The 9,978-nt window shown below is 59.6% G+C and overlaps 1 protein-coding gene across 2 annotated transcripts; it reads right to left on the bottom strand.

Moving 5' to 3' along the window:
• Positions 1–190: 190 nt before the first annotated feature.
• IL4I1 (interleukin 4 induced 1) lies at positions 191–8,628 on the bottom strand. 2 transcript variants are annotated; one of them, XM_010369613.2, is made up of 8 exons: positions 8,500–8,628; positions 7,818–7,852; positions 7,484–7,722; positions 6,397–6,509; positions 5,637–5,838; positions 1,908–1,976; positions 1,474–1,610; positions 191–1,107 (listed from the first exon to the last, which is right to left on the bottom strand). In XM_010369613.2, the coding sequence occupies exons 2-8, from the start codon at positions 7,828–7,830 to the stop codon at positions 207–209; spliced, it is 1,674 nt and encodes a 557-aa protein (XP_010367915.1). In that variant the 5' UTR covers positions 7,831–7,852; positions 8,500–8,628; the 3' UTR covers positions 191–206. The 2 variants fall into 2 exon arrangements, with proteins under 2 accessions (XP_010367915.1, XP_030768531.1); XM_030912671.1 differs by lacking the exon at positions 8,500–8,628 and having other exon boundaries at positions 7,818–7,906.
• Positions 8,629–9,978: the final 1,350 nt, after the last annotated feature.

Consider the following 9,978-nt stretch of genomic DNA (forward strand, 5'->3'; position numbering starts at 1 on the left):
TCCGTCCGGTTCCCCTCTATGCGCCCGCGCCTCACCCTCCTATGGAGCCCCACTGTCCAGGAAGAAGTGAGGGGCAGATACTTGGGGGACTCCAGGATAGGCGTAGCGCCTGCTAACTGCAGGGCTAGTGGTTCCGATGCAGGCAAACTGGGGAAGTAACTGAGCCACGGGGAAGGCTGGACCACACGGCTTTTTCCGAAAATACTTTAATACAAGGTCCTCGTGTGGGTCGTGTGCTGGAGAGAGAACTGGCCTTGGGCTGCAGGGTGGCTGCCCTCCTCCTTTGCCAGGTCATGCGAGGGGCTGCCAGCCACCCCATGCACATGTCCCTGCCCCTCCGTGTCGGATGCAGGCCCCTTCCGGCTGTTGATCTTGATGGCGGCGCGCAGCGCCGACTTTACCGCCGTCTCCACCCAGCCGTGAGGGTAGGCGGTGTGCTCGCCGGCAAAGTAGATGCGTCCATAAGGGACCCTCCAGTAATCCTTTTCGGTTTGCCAGAGCGCCGGCGGCTGTACCACGAAGCCACCCTGGCTGTGCGGGTCCTCTGCCCAACGCTTGACGACGCCGGTGCCGTCCCAGAGCTGGCGCACGAGAGGCCCGTGCAATGCCGCCACGTCGTCGAGCGCCAAGCGCAGCGCCTCTTCCCGGCTCAAGCCGGCGAACGCGGCCGCCGCGTCCGACCACGTGTACGAGGCCAGCAGCAGCGCGCCCTCGCGTGGCTGCGGGTAGAAAATCATGCGCGACGGGCGGTCGGTGTTCGAGTGGCCGCCTTCAATGTGCTCCTCGCGCCAGAAGGGCCTGCGGAAGCTTAGAAACACTTTGGTGGCCGGCACGTAGTGCAGCCGCCGCAGCGCCTCCTGCATGTGGCGGGGCAGCGGCGGCGAGAAGGCGATGCGCTTCACTGCCGGTCCGCTCGCGGTCAGCAGCACCATGTCGGCCTTCAGCACCTTCAGATTCCGCTCCGGGGGTGAGGTATCGATCTGCACGTGCACATCGTGCGGCCCCTGGGTCATCGCCACGACGGGCGCGTTCAACAGCACAAGCCCGGACAGAGAGCTCAGCAGTGCGCGCGGCAGCAGGTCCCAGCCACCCACGATGCGGCTGTACCTGCAGGGGAGGCGGGGCGGGGTTGGGGGGATGACCTGGGCTCTGCCGCCCTGCCCCTCCGCCTGGCCCCACCCACCCCGGCAGCTGGCCCCTATGGGCACCGGCCCGCTCCCCAGTCATCCACCTCTCCCGACCCTGCCCGTCCCTGACATCCCGGAAGTCGCAGGAGTAGTGGATTTTGTGACCAGGGACCCCACCACTTCTCCGCTAGACCGTGCCCTTTATCCGGGAACTCTTAGCCCCACTGCCGTCAAGTAGGCCACGCCCTTCACAACAGCTCCGCCCCCAGACCGAGGCTCCTCCCACTCCCTGCTACTTGTCTTGATTGGCCCCCGCCCTCCCCTGCCCGCCAGCCCCGCCCCTCACTGGAGTCTGTCGCTGAGGCAGCTGTGGGCCCGGAGGGCCTCGGCGAAGCTGAGATAGAAGAAGCCATCCTCGGACATCACGTCTCCCAGAAGCTGCACGGCCGGCCGGCTCAGGTTCCCTTCCCCGAGGAGGTATTCCTGCAGGGTGGGCGCAGGCCGAGGTCAGGGCCCAGGCAGGCTGCACCCCCGAGAGAGCCCCTCCGCAGCCCGGCCTCCTGGTCCCATGACATGTCCTTGGACCGTAGGATCTGGTCCCCGCTCTCTGACAGATGAGGGAAACTGAGGTCCAGAGAGGGGGCGTGTCCAGCCCCCGGGTCAGGCAGGAAGGTGGTGGCAGGACTAGGGTCCCAGGTACCCGCATTCTGACTCTCTGGGGAAGGCCTCATGGTCACACTCTCTGCCCTGCCTCTCAGCAGAACCAAGGGCCCCACTTACCAAGAGCGTGTGCCTTTCAAACTTTTTCATCGCCTTTCTGCAGCCCAGTGCCTTGAGGTCTTTGAGGGCCTGTTGTGGAAGAAGCGGACATGGTGCTGAGCTGCCTGGGCAGCCAGGGTGGAGGCTGGGCCTGGAGCCCACACCCGGCTTCTCCTGGTCGTTCTGCCCATGGCTGGCCATTCACCATTCTCAAGCCCCTGGGCTTTTGCCCACACCGTGCCCTCCACCTTGCCCTCCATGGCAACTCAGATGCCACCACTCCTCCGATCTTCCTGAACTGTTCACGCCGCCTCATCCCGCATTCGGCAGGCCAGGCTGGTCACAGCTCATCCCGGTTGGGTGTTATTTTGCCTATTTCTGGGCCAGCCAGCCTGTGAGCTCCATGGAGGCAGGGATGTGGGCAGCTGGAGAGGAGGCTGGGAGAGGATCCCAGGCGTGCTATGTCCTCCCGGGGCTCGGTGATTATTTGTTGCCTGAATCACTGTGGCCACAGACAGAAGCTGGTCCCCTGTGTCACTGGTCAGCGCTGACAGGGCATGATGGCTGAGAAGTTTACCTACCGTCTGTCCCCTGCCCACAGCCCTCCTGTGGCTCCCCAGTGCCTGGGGCCACAGGGTCCTTGCCCCTCAGCCTCATGTTCAAGGCCCCTGCTAGCCCCTCAATGTCTTTTTTTTCTTTTTTTCTTTTTTTGAGACGGAGTGTCGCTCTGTCGCCCAGGCTGGAGTGCAGGGGCGCCATCTCGGCTCACTGCAACCTCTGCCTCCCAGGTTCAAGAGATTCTCCCACCTCAGCCTCCCAAGTAGCTGGGATTACAGGTGTCCGCCACCACACCTGGCTAATTTTTGCATTTTTAGTAGAGACGGAATTTCACCATGTTGGCCAGGCTGGTCTCGAACTCCTGACCTCAAGTGATCTGCCCGCCTCGGCCTCCCAAAGTGCTGGGATTCCAGGCGTGAGCCACCGCGTCTGGCCTCAGTCCACGTCTTTTACAGCAGCTCCGGTTCTGTGAGCAGTGTCCAGTGCCCAGACCACCCGCCCTCAGGGCTCTCCCACCTGCATGTCTGGCACCTATTTTCTCCCTGCCTGTCTTTGCGTGGCACATGAGTGCCTGTCCTTCAGCACTTTGTTCAAGTCTCACCCCCTCCCAGAAGCCTCGCTGCCCCTGTCTAATTTCAGGCCTCTTCTTGGTCTACCTGGCTTCCCTATTCTGGCCAGGACCTCAGAGGGAAGGCGGTGCCCCTTCACTCACTCATGCATCTCGCATCTCCCAGGCTCCCAAACCAGTCAGTGTCAAGGCATAGAAATGACCTGGTCTAGGCCGGGCGCGGTGGCTCAAGCCTGTAATCCCAGCACTTTGGGAGGCCGAGACGGGCGGATCACAAGGTCAGGAGATCGAGACCATCCTGGCTAACACGGAGAAACCCCGTCTCTACTAAAAAAAAAATACAAAAAACTAGCTGGGCGAGGTGGTGGGCGCCTGTAGTCCCAGCTACTGCGGAGGCTGAGGCAGGAGAATGGCGTGAACCCGGGAGGCGGAGCTTGGAGTGAGCTGAGATCCGGCCACTGCACTCCAGCCTGGGCGACAGAGTGAAACTCCGTCTCAAAAAAAAAGCCGGGCGCGGTGGCTCAAGCCTGTAATCCCAGCACTTTGGGAGGCCGAGACGGGCGGATCACGAGGTCAGGAGATCGAGACCATCCTGGCTAATACGGTGAAACCCCGTCTCTACTAAAAAATACAAAAAACTAGCCGGGCGACGAGGCGGGCGCCTGTAGTCCCAGCTACTCGGGAGGCTGAGGCAGGAGAATGGCGTGAACCCGGGAGGCGGAGCTTGCAGTGAGCTGAGATCCGGCCACTGCACTCCAGCCTGGGCGGCAGAGCAAGACTCCGTCTCAAAAAAAAAAAAAAAAAAGAAATGACCTGGTCTAGAAGGGCAGATGGGCAAGTGGGCTCTGACCTGGGTGGGGAGGGGATATTGGGTGTGGCCAGCTCCTCCCTAAAGGTATCAGGGAAGGCTTCCTGGAGGAGGGGACATTGGAGCTGGTTCTTGAGGGCTGAGCAGGAGTTCCTGTGTGGGGAAGGGAAAGGCAGTCTGGGCAAGGGAGGGCGATGAACAGGTATAGTGAGTGTGAGGGACACAGAGCTGGGGGCATGTGGGCCACCATGAGGACAAAAATTCCTTAGAGGAGAAAAGAGCATGAGGCTGGAGGGGTGCAGAAGGGAAGGCCAGTCAGGGCTCAAAGCTGAGCCCGAAAAGATCAGACTTTGTCCTGGAGGCGGTGGGGAGCCACCAGGGGCTGTGAGCAGCATCACTCTGGGTGTGTGGGAAGACACTTCTGGTACCAGGTTGGGGAGACTGAAGCCTGGGCAGCTGGAGAAGAGGCTGGGGGAGGGTCCAGGGCAGAGGAGGAGGCCTGAGCTCGGGTGGGCAGAGGGGAGCAGGGCACAAGCATCAGGGGGCAGGGGTGGGCACTGATGGTGGGGGAGGTGGGCGAGGAGGAGGTCAGGAGGAGGATGGCTCCTGGGGGTCTGCCCGTGACTGCGGGATGGTGGGGCCATTGTGAGATGGGGGCACCGGGAGGAGGAATGGGTTTAGGAGAAGGTTCTGAGCCCAGTGGAGCTAGAGGGTCCTGGGGAGGGACACAGGCCAGGGTCTCGAGAGGCAGATGTCTCCATCAGCCCGTGGATCTATGTTTAAGCCAGAGGTGGAGACTGGAGAGGTTGTCCAGGACAGTGTGTGGGTGAAAGGGGAAGAGGCCAAAAGCTGATGCAGCTTTGGGGTCAGCAGTGTTTATGGGGAAGCTAAAGAACAGAGTTGGGGCCGGGGGCAGTGGCTCACGCCTGTAATCCCAGCACTTTGGGAGGCCAAGGCAAGTGGATCATGAGGTCAGGAGTTCAAGATCAGCCTGGCCAAGATGGTGAAATCCTGTCTCTATTAAAAATACAAAAATTTGAGCCGGGCGCGGTGGCTCACGCCTGTAATCCCAGCACTTTGGGAGGCTGAGGCGGGCGGATCACAAGGTCAGGAGATCGAGACCATCCTGGCTAACATGGTGAAACCCCGTCTCTACTAAAAATACAAAAAAAATTAGCCGGGCGCGGTGGCGGGCGCCTGTGGTCCCAGCTACTCCGGAGGCTGAGGCAGGAGAATGGCGTGGGCCCGGGAGGCGGAGCTTGCAGTGAGCTGAGATCCGGCCACTGCACTCCAGCCTGGGCAACAGAGCGGCGAGACTCCGCCTCACAAAAAAAAAAAAAAAAAAAAAAAAAAAAAAAAAAAAAAAAAAAAAAAAAACAAAAATTAGCTGGGCGGGGTGGCAGGCGCCTGTAATCCCAGCTACTCGGGAGGCTGAAGCAGAGAATTGCTTGAACCTGGGAGGCAGAGGTTGCAGTGAGCTGAAATGGCGCCACTGCACTCCAGCCTGGGCGACACAGTAAGACTCCATCTCAAAAAAAAAAGGGGGGGGGGGGACTTGGGAGGTGGCCCATATGCGTAGAAGCCCCTGGGATGGCCCATTCTCACTCTCAGATTGCAGTGAGTACATCAGTGGTTAGACCTCAGGGCACCCATCCTCTTGGTAGAATTTCCATCTCCATCAACAGGTGCTCCACCCCGTGGCGGGGGACCCAAGGGATGACAGAGAGAAGAAAAGCCAGGCCAGGGAGCGCGCCAGGGCGAGCTTAGGAGGAGGACAGAGAAGTCAGGGCAAGAGGAGGGTACAGGCGGTGCCCACCTGGTTGAGAGCCATCTGGTAGATGTCTTCGGGTGACTGGCCCTTTTCCTGGGGGCGTAGGGCGTAGCCCAGCTTCTCGGGTACCTTCTCCACCACGTAGTTGCGCAGCTTCACTTGGTGCACCTCCGTCCATGTGTTCTTATCGTACTGGGTGAACTTGGTCAGGTTGAGCCCCAGGCGCTGGCAGAGCTTGTGGAGGATCCTGATTCAGGGAGTGGGTGAGTGAGGGCTGGGCTCCGGTGGAGGTAGCCCGGTCCCTAGTGGAACTTGGAGAAGGGAGGTGGGAGGGGAGAGTAGCTGGGGACCAGCATGAGGCTGGGGGTTGGGCTAGATTTAGGGTGATCAATGCTGAGGGATGGGAATGAAATGGGGACAAGGTTAGAGGGCTTAGGGCAGTACCAGGATTAGGATTGAGTTAGGAATGGGAATACAGCCCAGCTTAGAATCGGAAAGGGGGACAGAGTTTGGGTTGGATGGGGGTTTGAGATGAAGAAAGAGTCTGGGGCTGGAGTGCCTGAGGGTGTGGGGCCCGTGGAGCTGCAGGCCTGGAGGGGCCAGCAGAGGAGCTGGCTTTTGCACCAGGCAGGGCTAGCTGGAGGTCTGGTTGGACTAGGTGGCCCGAGCATTGCCAGAGGCCCAGTGCTGGCGCTGGAGGCAAGACTGAGATGGGGATTAGGAGAAGGATGCCTGCTGTGGCGTGGGCATGGAGCTAGGGGGCTGGTTGAGTCTAGGCACACAGGTGGGTGGGTTGCCAGGTCACCTGTGAGAGCCGGGCATGCGCATGGCTCCCAGCTCCCCAATCCAGCCCGTGTTCTGGTCCCGGTAGGTGAAGATGCGACCCCCGATCCTGTTATCTGCCTCTAGGACGGTGACCTGAGGGAGGCAGTGGGGCGAGGAGGGCCCTTCAGCTCCACCCACTGACCATTCCCTGCACCCTCCCACCCCGTGCCAGCACCCTGGCTTCTTCCGTCCCCACAGTGGCACAGGAGACTAGGAGAGGGGCCCCTTCTGTATGGGAGGTGGGGGAACAGAACCAAGTGAGCAGTTCTAGAGTGCAGCAGGAAGGCCACCGGCTAGACTGCAAAGGGACTTCCCAGCTCGGGGAGTTGGGAGATAACCCATATGCGTAGAAGCCCCTGGGATGGCCCATTCTCATTCTTGGATTTCAGTGAGTAGGTCAGTGGTTAGACCTCAGGGCACACATCCCCTTAGTGGAGTTTCCTCTCCGCCAACAGGCGCCCCACCCCAGGACAGGAGCTTTGAGCCAGTGACACTTCCCTCTGGGATGAAAAACGTGGGACAGGAGGCCGGGCGCGGTGGCTCAAGCCTGTAATCCCAGCACTTTGGGAGGCCGAGACGGGCGGATCACAAGGTCAGGAGATCGAGACCATCCTGGCTAACACCGTGAAACCCCGTCTCGACTAAAGAATACAAAAAACTAGCCGGGCGACGAGGCGGGCGCCTGTAGTCCCAGCTACTTGGGAGGCGGAGGCAGGAGAATGGCCTAAACCTGGGAGGCGGAGCTTGCAGTGAGCTGAGATCCGGCCACCGCACTCCAGCCTGGGCGACAGAACCAGACTCCGTCTCAAAAAAAAAAAAAAAAAAAAAAAAAAAAAAAAAAAAAAAAAAAAAAAAAAACGTGGGACAGGAAAGTCTAGGGCCTCTCAGTGCAGACATGTGACAGCAGGGGGCTTGGGCCTCACCCTCAGACCACGGGGAAAGGTAGCCTCTCCCTCCACATCCCCACCCCCACCCTCTCAAGCAGGAACGGGGCCAGGTCCCTCTGCCCAGGGACTCCAGCCTGCAGCAGGAGGGACTCTAGGTAGACTGCAAGCAGTGCTTCCCACCTTATGTCCGGCATCGCTGAGCACCTTGGCAGCCACCAGCCCAGCCACACCAGCGCCGACCACAATCACCCTCTGGGGCTTCAGGGTCCGATTGAGCCCCCAGGTCACCACCTTGAGCAGCTGCTCATAGTCAGGATCCTGCATGCATTTCTCGAAGGGGTCCTGGCTGCGTTCAGCCTTCCAGTCCCGGGAGGCCGCCAGGCTGAGGAGGATGGGGATGAGGACGAGGAGGCGCAGGGCTGGGAGGAGGAGGACAGGGTCAACGGGTACGCAGCAGGTTGGGGGAGAGGGGTTCTACTCACTTGTCCCAGAGCCCCCTCCCCTGCTTACTCACCCAATGGGGCCATGACTCTCGGTGGGAGATGGCGTCTGGGGTGGAGGAGAAGGGAGGGCTATTGTGGCTGAGGCCTGTGACTGCTGCAGCCTGACTCTGTCTCCCATGGGCTGCCCAGCTGCTGGAGCCAGCCCTCCCCCAATCACTGCCCTCTTCTCTGGACCTGTGTCCCCCAACCCCATTCTTTCAGAGTCCCCTGGACCGTCCACGCCTCCCTCCTCACCGGTCTCCACCTCTGCCACAGCTCTCGGGTTCCTGTCTCTTTCTCTTCTTTTCCCTCTTTCTTTTCTTTTCTTTCTTTTTTTTTAATAGTCTTTCTCTGTCATCCAGGCTGGAGTGCAGTGGTACGATCTTGGCTCACTGCAACCTCTGCCTCCCAGGTTCAAGCAATCCTCCCACTTCAGCCTCCCAAGTAGCTGGGATTACGGACACCCATAACCACACCTGGCTAATTTTTGTATTTTTAGTAGAGATGGGGTTTTGCCATGTTGGCCAGGCTGGTCTCGAACTCCTGATCTCAGGTGATCCACCCACCTCGGCCTCCCAAAGTGCTGGGGTTCTGGGCGTGAGCCATTGCGCCCAGTCTCTTTTCCCTCTTCCTCATCTCCCCCACTCCTGTTTCTCAGTCCCTGTTTCTGTGGGTCCTGTCTCTCTGTCCCCCCACCACTGGCCGTGTCACTACCTTCAGCGCTCGGTGACAGCAGGACAGCGCGGTCCTCTCCACCGCCCTCCACTGTCTCTGCTGAGGCCCTTTCTCTCCCCTTAAACTGGAAGAGCCCCGCCCACCCCTCCTTTTGGGAAACGCCGAGAGAAATGAAACTGGTTTCCTGGAGCTGCTCTGGTCAAACGCTCAAAGTTTAGTTGAGGTTGGAGAAAGGGAGTCAGAGGAAGTTAATCAGTCTATTTTCTTCCTTTTGCCCCAGGTAGTTTTGGGGTGGTTTGGAGGCCAGAAATAGATGCTCAGGTAACCGTGTCAACAACGGGGAATCCCCCTCGGCCTGCCCCTGTCCCTGGTCACCAGGCCCCTTGTTTCTATCCTCCCCTGCGTTCTCTCTGCCTCATTGATTCCCACGGCATGGGGACAGAGCGGGTATGGGTCCCTGGGCCAGGCCAATTTTCCTCTCCAAGTCCCTCTCCGTCAGGTGTTGCCATGTCCTGCAGGGCCCCCCATGGTTCTGCTTCCCTCTCCACTTGCCACCCAGAGCCTCAGTCTCCCCCGCCGTCAAATGGGCGTAGCAGTGGGGCTGGCAGCCATGAGCTCTGAGCCCGCCCTCCCCTCTGTGGCTCCCATCTACAGCTGTTAAATGGGGACGTCCCAGTGTTTTAGGATCAAGTGAGTGAATCCAGGTTAAGCTCTGTGGCCGGAACCTGGGGCAGTACTGGAAGCTGCTCCTTTGGAAATGCCAGCTGCTGTGGCTGCAGGGGCACTGGGGGGTTCTGTGAGTGGCCACCCGCCAGAGAGAAGTGCCCAGGCTTCACCCATCCCTGCCTTGAGAACCACCTCGGTGCTCAGGGCAGGGAGTGGGGCGGCACCTTGAAGTGGGTGGGGTGGAGAAACAATAGCAGGGACTTTCCTTGGGGTGGGGGAGAGGGAGCCAGGGGGTTGGTGAGGAGAAAAACCAGAGGGAGGCAGATTCTCTGCAGCAAGGGTCAGGTGGGGATGGGGGGGCATTACCAAGAAGGAAGATGGGAAACTCCAGCGGTAAATCAAAGAGGGATGCGGTTTGTGGCCGGGAGGGGCTGGGGGGTGAGTGTGAGTAAGAAGGCATATGATGCAGGGGCGGGAGACTGTGGCAAAGGGAAATGATCAAAGAGCTGGACGGTTCAGGGACCGAAAGAGCTTGGGTCAGCAAAAACAGTGACAAGGGCTGGCGGTGGCTCACGCCTGTAATCCCAGCACTTTGGAAGGTCGAGGCAGGCGGATCACCTGATGTCAGGAGTTCAAGACCAGCCTGGCCAATGTGGTGAAACCTGGTCGCTACTAAAAATATAAACATTAGCTGGGTGTGGTGGCATATGCCTATAGTCCCAACTACTCTGGAGATTGAGGCAGAAGAATTGCTTGAACCTAGGAGGCGGAGGTTGCAGTGAGTTGAGATCGCGCCATTGCACTCCAGCCTGGGTGACAGAATGAGACTCAGTCTCAAAAAAAAAAAAAAAA

This window comes from Rhinopithecus roxellana, chromosome 12 (genome assembly GCF_007565055.1).
Source record: "Rhinopithecus roxellana isolate Shanxi Qingling chromosome 12, ASM756505v1, whole genome shotgun sequence".
Lineage (NCBI taxonomy): Eukaryota > Metazoa > Chordata > Mammalia > Primates > Cercopithecidae > Rhinopithecus > Rhinopithecus roxellana.